This window comes from Sander vitreus, chromosome 15 (genome assembly GCF_031162955.1).
Source record: "Sander vitreus isolate 19-12246 chromosome 15, sanVit1, whole genome shotgun sequence".
Classification (NCBI taxonomy): Eukaryota; Metazoa; Chordata; class Actinopteri; order Perciformes; family Percidae; genus Sander; species Sander vitreus.
In genome coordinates, this window is record NC_135869.1 from 5,429,090 (window position 1) to 5,446,345 (window position 17,256).

Below are 17,256 nucleotides of genomic sequence, written 5' to 3' on the forward strand. Positions count from 1 at the left end.
AGGACATCTCAAGTCATGGGGCATCTCAGCAGACACCTTTGAGACCACTTCAATTATTAAGGACTCACTCACACATCCACACACACACACACACACACACACACACACACACACACACACACACACACACACACACACACACACACACACACACACAACTGGCTGCACTGATAAAGCTGCTGTTTATAGCTGCACCAGAGGACCGACTTGCTGTTCCCACATCCAAACTGCATTTGGCACGAGGAAGATGCACTAACTGAGATCGCATCACAAAATTCTGTAAGTATGATTATGTCTACTTACATATGTATGCTAGGTAATATTGGTATTTTACTGTGCTCATTGGATTGCTTTATCAGGGCACTGTTGCTCTGTCAGTAGCTTAACTGTGGTTTAAGGCAGGGTTCTTCAACGTTTTTTAAGCCAAGGACCCCTGAACTGAAAGAGAGACGGAGCAGAGACCCCCTACTATACAGTATATATCGTATAAAATGAAGTTGCATTATAAACTGGGCCTACAATAAAGTGTAGGGTGGCCTAAAGCTTTAATACATGCCTTTTTAGTGCATAGAATACTAAGCTATTAAAAAAAGAATGTGGCACAGTGAATCCTCAGGATGAACTGTATCTGTGGATGGCTACCAGTGATTTCCTTGCCTATAGGCCAGTAATAAGCCTATTATCAATGACTTTTTTTTCACAAATACGCTGATTTATATTTGCTAATAATTTGTTGGATATTGGGAAAATGTTTACTTTCAAAATTTGAGAAGAAACTCCCTTTACTCATTTTCCCGATGATGGTCTAGTACTGAAACGTTGCCTGCTTATTATACAATACATTTTTTGCAAGTTAGACAGACTTTTTGACTTACTTTTCCCCCTCCGATGCACCTGTCTCATGTTGTAGATGTGCAAAGTATACCCCCAAAAAAAACCATTTACCATGTTGATGTTTTGTACAGCTATTGCCAGTTTAACAGGATTTTGTAAAACTGCACACATATTTGTTACAATGCAGATGACCAGCAGATATCAACCTTCACAACTAGACACATTCCAACTTTTTTGGTGTTGACAGGAAGGTTAACACCAGATATTGTAGTGTACTGCTTCCCTGTTGCTGAGAAACATAAGATGGCTATGGCATTCTGTTCTACACATGCACACATCACTTGAGGACAAACACACATTGACCTTGCTTTCTGTTTTAGAGGAATAAGTGAATCTACACACACACACACGGATAGTAGCACCTTTTTCCCTCTTGTTTTGCAGTAGTAATGGATGTGCTTCACAGCTCCGGTTTGAGCAGCACATACTACCTGCAGACCCACTTCAGCCACAGCCAGGGCTACTTCCTTTCAGTCTCCAAGGCAACAGACCTACGCAACACCTTCTTCCTGTTGTTCCCCATATGGTTTTATGTACAGCAAGCTGATGCCATCAGACTGGTGTGGGTGGCAGTGGTGGGAGACTGGCTCAACCTGATGCTGAAATGGTGAGTGGTGATGATGGTGATGATGATGATAGTGATGGTGATGACGATGTTGATGATGATGGTGATGAAGATGATGGTGGTGATAATGATGATGATGGTGATGATGATGGTGGTGGTGATGATGATGATGGTATGATGGTGATAGTGATGGTGATGATGATGATGATGATAGTGATGGTGATGATGGTGTTGATGATAATGATGATGATGATGATGATGGTGATGATGATAGTGGTGATGATGATGGTGATGATGATGGTGATGATGATAGTGGTGATGATGATGATGGTGGTGGTGATGATGATGATAATGTTGATGCAGGTTGCATTATATTTACAAAGTGATTCCATGACGATATTTTTATTAAGGCTTCTGTTTGGAGAGCGTCCCTATTGGTGGATTCAGGAGACGGGTTACTATGGCAACACCTCCCAGCCAATGATAGAGCAGTTCCCCATGACCTGTGAGACTGGGCCAGGTAGGACCACACCTTAGGGCTACATGTGTGAGTTCATTCAGTGTCAACTTTGGTCTGTCTCTTAAAAGCTGACTTCCTCCCCCGACAGGAAGTCCGTCGGGTCATGCCATGGGGGCTGCGGCGGTCTACTACACCATGATGTCATCACTCCTCGCCACAGTGCTGAAGAAAGAAGGACATCAAATCAGGAAATGGTAATATCAACCTCACCTGTATTCACTGTAGAGTCGCTCTGTGCAACGCGTCAGAGCAGCAACATGTGTTTCTGTCCTCCAGGTGTGTGCGTGTCTCACTGTGGACACTGTTCTGGTGCGTGCAGCTGTGCGTGTGCCTCTCCAGGGTCTTTGTCGCTGCTCACTTCCCACATCAGGTCATCGCAGGTGTTTTCATAGGTACGGACAGAGCACATGCTGCGTTCAAGTCATAGTGAAAAAAACGTAAATCTTAAATTAAAATAAATCTCAAATAGATGATTAACTGCCATTGCTATTAACTCTAACTAACTGTTGCCTCCAGCAAACATGTCAGAGCCTGCCAACATTATCACTTGTCCTGCTACGAAGCTGGAAGCTGTTTTTTTCCCCCAGAAAGCCGCTTGTAAATCTTACAGTAAATGACGGGAATGCAGAACAAGTATTACTTTGTACATTTCTGTATCTACTAACGCTAACATGCCCCACAATGAGAATGCTGACATGCGTCATCTTAGTTTAGCATGATAACATTTGCTAATCAGCACTACAAACAATGTACCAAACCAAACATAACATAAACCAAAGTACTGGACACGTTACAAATTGGACCTGTAATTACAATTTAAAAACTGCCACAAATGTAAATGATGACATATTTAGTCAGAATTATGATAATAGTCAAAATGTTGATTTCCCAAATCAAACTTATGAGATACTAAATCTTAATTCTGATTTATGATGAGACGCTAACTACTAATGATCAGATTCTATGCTTACTTTTTAAGTAAAAAATAATGGTATTGTAAGCTTCTAAGATCTACAATTATCAGATGCTAAGTCATACAATAATCATGAGATATTTAAGCAAATATGACCTCTAAAATCCAAATGAGATAAGTCAAAATGATGAGCTAATATTGACATGAGAAGTAAAAATGATGGTATAGTAAATCAAAATCATGAGATACAAATTTAAAAATAGCAATCATTCATTTTTTTTGTCATGGTGGCAGTATGCTCTATCATGGTTTTTACTGAAATAGTCATACATTTTGGCACGCCTGACATTTTTTTCCTGGCAGAAATGGGCTTCCATATTAAATCCTGTCTCCCCTCTCGGATTGGCTTTTAAATAAGAATTAGCCTTATTGCGTGACCATTGTTAAGCAGTGTCATCAAAACAGGTTGTACAAGGTTTAAAATCAAAGTGTAATTACAAATGGTTAATTACATAAAAAAAGACAAAAAGTTGAAGTTCAAAGATTGAAATAAAAAAAGTTTTCCTCTCAGGTATCCTGGTGGCAGAAGCTCTCAGCCGGACTCAGCGGATCTACAAGGCCGGCCTGTGTTCTTACCTCCTCACTTCCCTGCTCCTCCTCTCCCTGGCTCTCCTCCTTTACCTGTGCCTCCAGCTGGTAGGCATCGACCTCCTCTGGAGTGTGGAGAAAGCGCGGTGCTGGTGCCACCGAGCGGAGTGGGTCAGCGTGGACACCAGCCCCTTGGCCAGCTTGTTCAGAAACACTGGGACTCTGTTGGGCCTGGGCCTGGGGCTCCACTCCCCTCTGCATGCAGTGGTGGGCAGGGGGTCTGAGGGCGCCATCTACAGATCCATCTGTTTGAGTGCAACGCTGGTGCTGCTGCAGTTATTTGACTCTGCTTTTAGGCCCCCTGTCCACAGTGGAGCTCTATTCTACCTGCTGTCGTTCTGTAAAAGTGCCACGGTGCCTCTGGCTACTGTGGCTGTCGTTCCCTACTGTGTCACTGCAGCCTTGGGATACAAAGGGAAGAAACTGCTTTGAGTCGGGTGGCCTTACAAACATGTACTGTTGGCCAGTGGTGGAACGTAACTACATTTACTCAAGTACTGTACTTCAGTACAAATGTTGAGGTACTTGTACTTTACTTGAGTCTTTTTCTTTTCATGCCACTTTCTACTTCTACTCCGCTACATTTCAGAGAGAAATATTGTACTTTTTACTCCACTACATTCATCTGACAGCTTTAGTTACTAGTTACTTTACACATTAAATTATTAACACACAAAACACATGTAGTTTATAAAATCTGATGTTTTATTATAAATGAAACTAGCCAACAATATAACAAGTCCAGCTGAAATGATTAGACCATTGAACACTAAGTGGATTGATACAACTGTTTTGAATGTTTCCAGTTTCTAAAATATGAGGATTTTTCTGCATTGAGTACTTTTACTTGTAATACTTTGTTACAGTTTCTCACTCCCATCTCGTAAAGTACGGACGCTTGGTCAGGTGCCTTTGTCGTTCTTATTGACGCTAAAAGACTCCTTTAGCGCTTTAACTAAACGTGCTTGGTCGGGACTATTGGCGTCCCTTTTGACACAGTTATGTTAAGGAAAAGGTCGTGGGTGGGCTTACGTTTCCGTGACACGCGGGAATAACGACACGGTTAAAGAAGAAAGCGACTTTAGGAAACGTGACAAGTGGGACACAAACCGCCCTGCGCGGAATTTCCTCCTTACATACTACTCGCTAAACCCCGTGTAGCTGCTGCTCTGCCCGGTACGTTATACAAACACGCTGAAGGACACCTTTTTTGTCTCTTCAGACGCTGACAGCTGCTGTCCAAACGTCCGTATTTTACGAGTTCGGAGTGAGAACTTTAAACTTTGTACTTTAAAGTGATGGTTCAGAGTAATTTCACCCTAGGCTGCTTTGCACATTGACCTCGAGCCAAACAACCCCCCATAAGCTTTTGTCCCTTATTATAACGTTGGTTGAGTTAGCGTTATCAGCTGGTTAGCTTAGTGCAGGCGTTAATGGATCCACGTTTGTATCTCGTAAATTACCCCACTAATAATGCCCGGAATGATACCAAACTTCTACAGTAGTACAAATAGGTTCTGTACTAATAAAACGAGGCAATAGAAAGTTTGTAACTACACCAGAAGTATATTTAAATATCACTTGCCTGATGGATACTCCTCTTGGCAGCTACAGCGCTATCGCGCAGTACTTACATACTACTACAACATACTTCTGGTGTAGTTACAAACTTTCTATTGCCTCGTTTTATAAGTACAGAAACTATTTGTACTACCGTAGAAGTTTGGTATCATTCCGGGCATTATTAGTGGGGTAATTTACGAGAAACAAACGTGGATCCATTAGCGCCTGCACTAAGCTAACCAGCTGATAACGCTAACTCAACCAACGTTATAATAAGGGAAAAAAGCTTATGGGGGGGATTGTTTGGCTCGAGGTCAATGTGCAAAGCAGCCTAGTGAAATTACTCCTAGCCATCACTTTAAGTACATTTCACTGATGATACTTACATACTTTTACTTAAATAACATTTTCAACGCAGCAGACTTTTACTTTAGTAGTACATAGTATTTGTACAGTGTGGTATTAGTACTTTAAAGATCTGAATACTTCTTCCACCACTGCACCTGCCCATTGCACATGCTATACTGTATATTTCTTTTGCACATTCTGTACTCAATCCATTCAGCCTTTATTCTTATGTTAAACAGCTATGTATTTGTTTCTGTATTTATTGTTTATTTCAAATAATAAATTATGTTTGTTTACAATATACATGCACCAAGCACTAGGGCAAATTCCTTGTAAGTGGTACTTACAATACAGTACTTGGCAATAAACCCTTTTCTGATTCAGATTTCTGATTCTCTTAAGTAGATATGCTTAGCATGGACTCATAGTAACAACATGGAAGACAGGGTAAGGGACTATCTAGGAAGGATCGAAGCCATTTGAATCCAAAGGTGTAGCCTACACTTGAGAGCATCCCCACATTGTGCAGCATCAGTACCACCTGGTTAGAGATTTGGTGTATTGAGATATTTTTCTTGAAGTTAGGTCAAATCTTCTTTTCTAATGCAGTAATTGGTTATAATGGTCTTGTAAATACATTATAATGCTTGTGTCATTGTCTTGTGTCTGAGTAGAAAAGCAGTGACCAATGGCAGCTTCAGATGAAGCTCTGACGTCCTTCTCAGCGCTGCACCCGCCCCCATGGCTGCACAAGCGGAAGTGTGTCGATCTTTGTTCCGGGACACATGGTGCAGGGTGGGCGTGCCCAGGACGCTGATGTAAACACAAAATACGCCTCATCCCCCGTCGGATGAGTGACAGTGGAGCGAGATTAACCCAAATAGCCGTCGTTGTTCGGGGAAAACGCTCCGTGTCCGTCGTGTGTAATATGCGTTGAAGCGCAAACAGGCGACGCCATGGATTTCTACATCAATCTGAAGGTGAATTTCAGAGGAAATTCCAAAAATTTTCTGCTGTCGGGATCCGAGACCAAGAGCTGGGAGTCGATGGAGGCCATGGTAAGAGAGGGGAGCATCACCCCGGCGGGCCCGTTCGCAAACACACCGAGCACCGCACAGCCTGCTGCCGCCTCTGCCCTGCTCTCATACACCCATTTACAGTCGCGGCTGATTGGGAGCGATGATTTCATTGCTGTGCCACATCGCGGTGTTGTGTTAACCCTTGAGGCGGGAAAAGCCTCACCCTAGCGAGCTCATACCAGCTCCAGATATATATGCTATTAGAGAGAAGCTATTGGCATACTATAACGTTAGCTAGCATTAGCAATAGCATCATGCAGCGGGGGTCAGGGCTGAAACATTAAAGCTGTGGAAACCTCCCATCACACTGACAGCACGCTCACACACACACACACACACACACACACACACACACACACACACACACACACACACACACACACATACATTTTTCATCGTTTTATTGCTACAATAAGTACACTTATGTGGATTTTGGCTTGGTGAAAGGTACATACATGAACAAACATATTAAACATTAATATGAAATGAACAATAAATACAGAAAACACATATACTGACAATATAACTGTTGCATAAGAGAAAAGAGGCTGAATGGGTTGAGTGCAGAATTTGCTAACAATACACACACACAGACACACACACACACACACACAGGGAGAGTACACTGCAGTGCTTACGTCATTGTAGTGGTTGTCGTCATGGAAACACTGTTTACTAGCTTAACAGAACTAGTGAGCAGTTTGAACCCCACATCCACCATCTGCTGGCAGGGAAATAGAAGTCAGAGTTACTGTGATATCAGCTGTTCACTACACAGCAGCATCATTTTTTTTTTATTTTTTCACGGCAGACATGTTGACATGTCATAGTGGTGTATTCAAAACCATTAATGATGGCTGCATTCCACTTAGGAGAGACCCTGGTATTGTGCAAGCTGACTCACTGAACTAGCTTACTGGGACACTTGATGGACACGTCAAAATGTCTGCTGTGAAAAAGGTCCATTGCAAAGAGCTTTGCTGCACATTGAACAAGCAGGGACTACATTATGGAACGGTTATAATTGTTGTAGGTAGGCCTATCCCATAATGCTTTGCTCTATTTATTTAGGCTTTTATTTCATATATCTCATCACATTTCCTGTTTTTTGACCAGTTTCTGTTTTAGTTTTCTGTTGATGCACCTAAGCACTCCCTCCATGTTTACCTGGGGTACGTTCGGTCTCAAAACGGCGTGCACTGTTTTGCTGCAGTTTGATGGTTGAAGGACATGTTTCCTCAGAACGGTGTGAAATGGGGTGCGATGGCTTTGAGATAGGTTTTCTATCGCTTCGTGGGCGTGTCTCTCGTTTATTGGCTGTGTCACAGGTGATAACCAATCAGCAGAGACGTGCCTGTAAACTCATGGCAGAGCGCTTGCGCACACAACAGGGTGTACAACGCACCCCCGTTTCAGTTTAGGTTTTTGTCAGGGCTGAACGTGGCCCTGTTTTCTTGATAAAGCCACTATAATGTACACTTCCAAAGCGTGTCCCTTAAACAAAAGTAAAAGTATAGTACAACACCAAAAAATACTAAAAGTCCTGCACTGGAAATGATTAACATGAATATTCATATTGATGAATGCCTGGGGGGGCCTCTGGAACTACACAGAGATGCAAATTGAGCAGTCTGGGTGTCTCGCTCCTTATTGGATTGTAGTTTCTGATGCATTAACTTCCAAGCTCAGTTTGACTGTTGTAGCGGGTCAAGGAGAAGCTCTTACCTGCTTTACTGTGGACTAGAGTAATTTGTAACAATGCATCACATAAGATGATCATGTCAAATCCTAATCTGAAAAGTAACTGGTAACTAAAGTTGGTGAATAAATGTAGTAAAATGTGAAAAACGCAAGTTAAGGACACCAAAACTGTGCTTTAGTACAGTACTTGAGAAAATGGACTTAGTAGTACTTTCCATGGCGTTTTACAGATTGGATTAAAGATTTACATGGCTGGCGTTTTACAGATTGCACCTGTTGGGGGTAACAATGGTCTGATCATTAGTCAGCAGTGGTGGAATGTAACTACATTACGTACAGTACATTTACTCCAGCGGTGTACTTAAGTCCAAATGTTGAGGTACTTGTACTTGTACTTACTTGAGTCTTTTCTTTTCATGCCACTTTCTACTTCTACTCTGCTACTTCTGCTACATTTCAGAGAGAAATATTGTACTTTTTTACTAATAACAATAATAATAATGCATTTTATTTAAAGCGCCTTTCATGACACCCAAGGTCACTACACTGTGTTCCAAATTATTATGCAAATTATATTTTACACAGATTTTTGAAATAGTCGATGCAAATGATATATATATATATATATATATATATATATATATATATATATATATATATATATATATATATACATACATACAGACGTTACAGGAAACACAAACACCGCTGCATGTGACGCTAGTTAACACAATACTCAACAGCAGCTAACGTTAGCCTACCGCTAGCTAGTAGCTGGATTAAACACGGTTAAAATGCTGACAGCTAATGTTAAACGGTGTAAAGTGTGACTGTGTTTTACTGTAGAGGATTCAACACCGGTATGTAACAATCTGCAGCTGCCGTCGGAGAAACGACACAGACGGTGCGTTCAATGAAACTGGTAAACTAAACCCTCGTGGTGCATTTGAAGTTATTGTAAATGTTCTTTTCCTATCTGGTTGTTGTTTTTGTCGTTCAACAGCAATTTACTACTGAAATTAGTTATTGTTATTGTTATACATTATTATTAAATCATTTAATTTTGACCATATGGCCTTAGCAATAAACAAGCCGTTATTTGATGTCACCAACTGTTGTTTAGTACCCTTTTTTTTTTTTTTTCTTTTTTTACTTTCTTAAAAAGTATCGGTTCAGGCACCGTTAATTATGTATGTGATTAATTTTGATTAATTAATCACAGAGTATGTAATTAATTAGATTAAATTTTTTAATCGATTGACAGCCCTAATAAATATATATATAATATAATTTATACCCTATAATTTGACCAGCAGGTGGCGGTAATTTATTCGTCATTCTCAAAGGAAAACCAGATACAAATGTTGCTATGGTACCCACAACAAACAGCGTTTGCTTGAATCAACAGCGGCAGAACCAAACAGAGCCTGCGGTCCCTCTGCTTCACTATCTGCCGGAAAGACAGCGGACACCGGGAGATAGCTAACCAGACTGTCTCGCTCCCTGGCTGTCATCCGTTCTCTCCGCAAAGAATTCTCCCTACGATGGGAGCACAGCGGAGGGACCGTAGGGCCGTTGGATAATGTTAGTTAGCTAACAGCAGAGTTAACGTTAGCTTGCTAATTCCACCCACCTAACATGCCTTCATGCTACACAAAAAATTGAGTCGAACAAAGTTTGTCACTCTTGCGATAGTAATGTGCTTTCCTACGGTGTGACAAGGGGGAGTGAATGAAAAATGAAGATGTTACATTTGACTAATTTAGAGGCCGGCCGGCTAGTTAGCATGGTTTGTCTAGCACCAACCATGGTCCAGAGAGAGGTCTAACGTTACGGTCTTTATATTAAATTTCATGGTAGAACATTAGTTTGTTTTGGTATACAGTATGTCGATCTTTTAAAAGACATGTTTATGTTATCTTTCGGCCCAATCCAACTTGAACTGACGCCTGGCGGTCGCCTTGGTGTGTCAGGGCCTTAAGTAATTTATTTCCACGAACCCTTCCCTAAAGCAGACCTGTGTCATTGACTTCCCGTTACTGCAGTGGAAATGGGCTAATAGTGTACCAGGGAGCTGGAATGAGCCTGGAGCCCCTGACAACTCTGAGGGCAAAATACCTGTTTTTTAATCAGTGGTATTATAAACAGCCAGTGTCGAGAAAGAAGGTGAAATATGGGCTGGTAGCCCCGCACCTCTGGATTTATATACCCTGTCTAAGGCCTGGGAGAGTTCATTAGTCTGAGTGCTGCCGAGTCACAGATGTCACACTTCACTTTGAGTTGTTGTTTTACAGATGAGAGAGAGAGGCAAGTGGATTTAAGTGATTTTCATTCAACGTGAATTGCGGAGTAATACATGCAACATGAGCTTTTATTGGTTTGGGTCGAAGCATAAGAGCCAGCAGCAGTGTGACTGGACACTGTAATTCCATAACATTGCGATAACGGTATGGATTTGATTAATCCTTTTTTTGTTTTAGCGAGAACACATCTCCGTCTGAGTCACTGAGTTCATCCTAATTGAAACTGAAATAGGGATCACTTTATTTGTCCAATTGTCCATTTGCTTAAGCCTTAACACTTTCTGTCTCTCAGCCATCCTCTGTCCTTATCAGAAATCTGTGTGTGTGTGTGTGTGTGTGTGTGTGTGTGTGCGCGCGCAGGTGAAGCGTTCGTTTGGCCTGAGCAGTCTTCAGCTGACCTATTTCGATGAGGAGAACGAGGAGGTGAGAGACTTGTTGTCACTCTGTCTTTGTCTTGTTTTCAGTTGTGACACTATACAGTAAGGCTGGGCAATATCACCATTCATTGTCACATTTACCCCGATAATAATGATGATAATTGATATTAGGGATCGACCAATTATCGGCCTGGCCAATTATCGGGGCCGATATTTGGCAGTTTGCAGATTATCTGTATCAGTGTTTTGGTTGACCGATAAAGTTAATTTATTAAAAAGTACGCTACTTTGGCTCGGCTACAGTCTGCAACACCTGCAAACAAACTGTTAGCATGATAACACTTCAGCTATTCAACTATTTACTGATTATATTTATATTTATGTGTAGCCAGCAGGTGGCGGTAATCTATTCGTCTATCCACTATCCACTCATTTTACCGACTGTTAAAGATATTGCAGTAAAAACCCAGGCTAAGATAACCTTGATGTCATCACAATGACATCGTAAGGATACTTTCTCAGACTTTACACAGCTCCTCCAGAGCTGCAGAAGACATTACACAACTGCAGTACTTTCCCTGATGAGTAAACTCCGCTTCATATTCCTAATGTTGGTGGAGTGCCCCTTTTTTTAATTCCTGAAACCGCAATGACAAACTGGCAGCACTGTGGAAATGCTCACAAAGAATCTTCCCTTTTCTTCATCCAGGTGTCCATTAACAGCCAAGGTAAGCAAACAAACAGTCATAAGATACCTAAGTATGCTAAACAAAACCAAACACATCTATGAGATTCTGAGTGTTTGCACATTAATGTCATGTTAATGAATGTCTCTGCTTTTATTCCAGTGGAATATGAAGAGGCATTGAAGGTAAATTGATTGAATTGCTGTTCACTTTTCTGTACTTATCTGGAATACAACTGTATAAAATATGACGATGGTAATGTAATGACAGTGGCAACTTTGAGACTTTACTACATGCCAGAGCTACATTTCACAGAGGTGAAACCAGTGTTGCCAGACCCCCTTAGCAACTTTTTTTTCACAAAAGTGACTAGCTGGGGACTAATCTGGGGACTTTCTGTAGAAAAGACCCCAGTACTGTCCGGCGAACACAAGACGTATTTCTTTCTTGTGGCCGCCAAAACAGTCACCTCTCTATTCTGTTCTGTGACTGAGGAGCAGCCACGCCCCTCTCTGCTCTCTCCTCATGTGCAACAGCACTGCACAGGCAGGTAGAAAAGGGAGGGGGGACAGGGTGTGGGGGCCGGTGTAGGTACGAGAGACAGCGGGATGCGACGGGAGAAAGACGCCGCTGAGCTGGCCTGGCCCTGGGCAAGCCAGCCTTCTTTGAGAATTCTTTATCGATCTTTCTCCCTCCCTTCAAAGTCATTTGTTTGTTTAAGGGGGAAGGGGGTTGCGGTCACTGTGGTTGCCACATTTTGAGCCATTGCTGTGGCCTGGGGCCCCAATCGGGCCTGGTTTGCCTGTTGACAAGCGGCGGCTCTGATCATACTGTGAATGAATTCTTGGCGTCGCACAATGATAGTAAAATTTCAATTCATCAGATCGTTAGGATCGCTGCACGTGCCCACTTTGCCCATGCCGTAATCCGTCTAGGAATCCTAAGTATGGTTAAGGATGGGGTTTCAGGTCGGGTTCGGACCGTTTTGCAAACTGTAAAGCATAGGGCTTGGGTTGGGTTCAGGTTTGGTTAGGGCTGGGCAATATATCGATATTATATCGATATCATGATATGATACTAGATTTTGTCTTAGATTTTGGGTATCGTAAAATCTTTGTATGGTATGTGTTGTCTTTTCCTGGTTTTAAAGGCTGCATTACAGTAAAGTGATGTCGTTTTCTGAACTTACCAGACTGTTGTAGCTGTTCTATTATTTGCTTATACCCACTTAGTCATTGCATCCACATTACTGATGATTATTTGTCTAAAATATAATTGCGTAAATATTTTGTGAAAGCACCAATAGTCAACCCTACAATATCGTCGCAATATCGATTTTGAGGTATTTGGACAAGAATACCGTGATATCTGATTTTCTCCATATCGCCCAGCGCTAAGTTTGGTTATTTTCAAATGGATTTTAAGAAGTCCTTTAGGACGTTTCTATCTGGCTGGAAGATTAGTCTACTACATAATGACTAAGTGGGTAAAGGCAAATAATAGAACAACTAGAACAGTCTGGTGAGTTTAAGTAATGACATAACTTTACTGTAATGTAGCCTTTAAAACCAGGAAAAGACAACATTTATCAATATCCAAAATTTCAGATGATATCTAGCCTCACATATTGCTATATTGCCCAGTCCTAGTAGTCAGTATAGTGGATGAAATAAGGAGTGTCTGTTGGGTTCAGTTGGATTAGGTTTTAAAAACCGGGCCATGGGCTGAGTTCAACTGGGAAAACAGGTATTTTTAACTTTTCCTGCTACAGCTTTCCGATACAATGCAAAGATTAATTTTTGGGCATTTTTAGGCCTTTATTGACAGGACAGCTGAACAAATGAAAGGGGAGAGAGAGGGGGGAACGACATGCAGCAAAGGGCAGCAGGTCGGAGTCAAACCCGGGCCCGCTGTGTCGAGGAGTAAACCCCTATACATGGGCGCCCGCTCTACCAACTGAGCTATCCGGGCGCCCGATTAATCGAATGTTTGGTTTAACATTTTTTATTCCTATTTGTATTATTATATTACAGTTTTTTTATAAGATAAATGCTGGAGTAATGTTACATATCACAGATTGTTAACAGAAATGTCCTGTTTTCAGACAGAAAAGACCCAGCATGTACAGTATAGTGCAGTCCATCAATATAATTTAACACGTTTTGGCATAGCTAGCTAGGCTTGGGGTACGTTGAATCCCCCAGGAAGAGCTGGAGGAGGTTGTTAAAAAGAAGGGTGCTACTTGGCACTAAAGTTCTGCAGGGGCCTAAAACTGAAGTTGAACCCAGCCCATGGCATTTGTGACGTTGAATGTGACACACCAGGAAAACAGACAGGAATACCCGTCTACTGGCAATGGGAAAGGAGTCTATCGGCTATTTTTCGCAGGTTTACCGGTGTTCCTCCACTGAGGCTGGTGTCTCCTCTCTAGCGAAGCATTTTTTTGTTGTTGTCAGAAGAGAGACACAGCTTTGTTGAGAAATTAATCCAAAATATATCCAAAAAATGGCAGCTAACCCATTGACTTGTTTCCCAGAGCGCAGCGAGGCAGGGGAACCGACTACACATGAATGTGTACGAGACTCGGGGCCAGCCGGCGAGGGTCCCCACCACCAAGGCCAGCGGAACAGAGCCCAAGAGGGGCTTCAGACCCCCCCAGCACTGCCCCACTCTGGCCCAGGTGGTCAGCCGCAAAGTCCAGGCTGCAGTGCCAGAACAGGGCATGGTAAGACCCCAACACATAGCGGTTCATATTGGGCTGTGGTACCTCAGCTGCCACTGATCACAACTAGTGGTGTAACAGACCATAGACAACCGTCTGCCGCTAAAGCTATGAGCTAACAGACACAAACTAGCACTGGTCACTGCTGTTGTCTGAAAAACAACACAGACAAGACTAAATGGTGCGTTTACTTGAAACTGGTATACCTTGTGCATTTAAAGTTATTGTAAAATACCCTTTTCTGATCTGTTATTTATTTCTATAAGTTATTGGGCCTCATTCACCAACCATTCTTACAAAGAAATGTGTTCTTAAACCCCACTTACGCACTTTTTAACGAAGATTCTAACATTCACTAATGTTTTCTTATCTTGGATTTGTTCTTAGCTAAGAACAAAATCTATGCACAGTCAAGAGCACTCTTACGCACATTTGAGTGATGACAGTTTGCTCCAAATACCTGGTTACTGCATTAAGCTGATTAAATCCTGCGTTATTTGGTGATTGATCAGCATGTCTCTTATGTTTGGCAATGGATTTTTTGGTCTCTGATTTTAAGTCAAGCCATTTCTTTTTTACATCTTCAACTGAGCAACGTTGTCCAGAAACAGAGTTCACGGAATCCATGATCTCCTTCCATTCCTCCGTTTTGTTGGTGGCTTTAAAATCACTGGAAACACTACTAAATATGATGCCTCATTTTGCATTTCCTGTTGCAGTAGAATTTCTATTTCAGAATTACTGAAGTTCTTTTTTCGTTTGGTGGTCGGTGGATCACCACCGTCTGTGCTTCTTTTGGACATTCTCCAACTTTTCTTGAACACGGCCCTGAAGTGTCATGTCCGTATATGGGAATTTGCGGGGCGTTTTCTTATGCTAATTAGGAGCAACTGGCACGCGCTTTCAATTACAAAGATGTGGGATTCATCAATCCTAAGAACACAGGTGCGAACAATTCTGTTGTTTAAGAACATGTCATGAATCCGACGTAGACTTTTTTTAGGAAGTTTATTAAGAACAAAGTTAAGAAAATTCTTAGGAAGATATTGGTGAATGAGGCCCAATGTTATTACATTTTTCATAATCATTTAAATTCCCCCATTTTTTGTGCTGATCCGCAAATGTATCCGATCTGTGACTTTAAACTGTGATCCGATCCATACCGTGAGTTTTGTGATCCGTTACACCCCTAATCAGAACTTTGGACATTTCATGAGGTAGTCCTAGCTAGCTATATAGCTAGCTAGCTAGCTATATAGGTAGATTTAGTCCCAATTTTTAATCCTGCATACCAAAGTGTGATTGGTCAAAGGTTTTTTTAGCCAGTTGAAATAGCCATCAGTTGTAGAATAAATAATTCAGACTGACCAAATCCTTAGAACTGCACAGACGTTTGTAAATTGCTCATTTCAGCCTTATAAAAAACAGCTGTTCATCAGGTGCACGTTCTGGAGATTTGATCATGAGCATAGTCAACGCCCCTAAATTGTTATATATGGCCCTGGCAACTCAGGGCTGTCAAACTCCACTTCACTAAGGGCCAGACTGGAAAATGAGAATCACATCAAGGGCCAGACATGTAGAGTTTATTGTCATGCTTTTATTTAAGAGAAAAAGTCAAATATCTTTGACTGTACTATTGTCTCAAATAGCTTTCTCACTTACAGTTTGGTCCTCATAAAGCCCCCAAAAAGTTGGCCAAATAGTTCCTTAGCCATCATAAAAAAAGCGACAAAAACGTAAAAAAAAACAACTTCATTTATCCCAAAAAGGGCTATTCAGTTTTTAACAATCCACAGACCCCCCCCCCCAATAAAACCATTTACACACAAACAACAGACAGGAGAATGTCAGAGATAATACACGAGGGCTGGGCAATGAGTGTACACAGGTCAATAGGCCTTTTTGTGAAAAATTATTTAGTTTACGCATTGAAGATAATCTTACTATAGGTAAGGTAGACACTATGATAGCCATACAGTTAAGCTTAAGGATTTACTGTGCTTCCCACATGTATGTTTAACATTAAAACATGATGTATAAACAATATCCATTTCTTTTCATCCATTGGGCCCAGTTTAATATGCAACTCAGTTGCAGAAAGTATATGTAGGAGGGGGTCCCTCCTCGGTCTCTCTTTCAGCTAAAGTGTCCCTGGCCTAAAAAAACGTTGAAGACCTCTGGTTCAAAAGCATTGATTTGTGCAGGTTGTGTCTGGGAGAGCAGAACAGGAAAAGCCATAGCAAGTCATGCTGTTGAGGAAAACCGCATATGACCGGCCTCGGTTAGCACAGAAGACTAGTTCTTGTTCAACATCAATATTAGGGCTTGACATTGTTGGCCATCGTTGGGTTCTGACCATAATGAAAGCTGTATGGTCATTTACATTGACAATAATGTAACAAAGATGTTGATATGCATGTTTTATCTAATGAATATATCCTGTTGATCAGGTGATCATGAAAGATGTGAAGGGGACCAAAGAAGAAGACAAGACTCCTCCAGCCTGGTTCACCTCTTACATGGAGAAGGTAAGAACAACCCAATGGAGGTGACAGATGCTGCATCTCACTTCCCTTAAATTGCATCAATGTTTCCTTAACTTGCTTCGCTTCCTCGCGTCTTAGTCCCTCCCACCGAGGAAGCATGGGAGAGACGTGCGAGGAAGTCATGCGAGGAGAGAGGAAACAAGGAAATGTTTGTAGAGAGGGATGAGATGTCCTCTCCTCTGAAGCGTCACGTGACTTGGTCAACTGTGTGGGCGGAGTTAGCGACGGCTTTCAGCTGCACGGCTTCCAGGAAGGCTGGAACTTCTGTTTTTGCCGCTGACAGACTCAGATTATTATTCTAAGTGTCTGACAACATTATGGAAAGGATCCCTACAGAGATAGACCTTTAAAACCTATTTAAGACCTTTGTGTTTAACCAGAAACGGCT

The 17,256-nt window shown here is 41.7% G+C and overlaps 2 protein-coding genes across 5 annotated transcripts in view; both read left to right on the forward strand.

Annotated features, from left to right (window-relative positions):
* The first annotated feature begins 1,269 nt into the window (after positions 1-1,269).
* On the forward strand, positions 1,270-4,890 carry LOC144529931 (glucose-6-phosphatase catalytic subunit 1-like). Its single transcript, XM_078269302.1, has 5 exons — positions 1,270-1,501; positions 1,870-1,979; positions 2,068-2,173; positions 2,256-2,371; positions 3,464-4,890. Exons 1-5 carry the CDS (start codon positions 1,284-1,286, stop codon positions 3,970-3,972), a joined length of 1,059 nt encoding a protein of 352 aa, XP_078125428.1. The 5' UTR covers positions 1,270-1,283; the 3' UTR covers positions 3,973-4,890.
* A 1,350-nt stretch (positions 4,891-6,240) lies between these two features.
* The window catches only part of nbr1b (NBR1 autophagy cargo receptor b), a 40,605-nt gene continuing 29,589 nt past the window's right edge, over positions 6,241-17,256 (forward strand). For 3 of the 4 annotated variants that reach the window (XR_013503039.1, XM_078268916.1, XM_078268917.1), the window contains exons 1-6: positions 6,241-6,509; positions 10,895-10,957; positions 11,621-11,639; positions 11,760-11,782; positions 14,134-14,322; positions 16,773-16,850. Coding sequence is in view for 3 of the 4 variants with exons in the window: in XM_078268916.1 (XP_078125042.1) it covers positions 6,408-6,509; positions 10,895-10,957; positions 11,621-11,639; positions 11,760-11,782; positions 14,134-14,322; positions 16,773-16,850 (474 nt within the window). In the remaining variant the exon portion in view is untranslated. The remainder of the gene's footprint in view (positions 6,510-10,894; positions 10,958-11,620; positions 11,640-11,759; positions 11,783-14,133; positions 14,323-16,772; positions 16,851-17,256) is intronic. The other variant, XM_078268915.1, reaches the window with a different exon arrangement.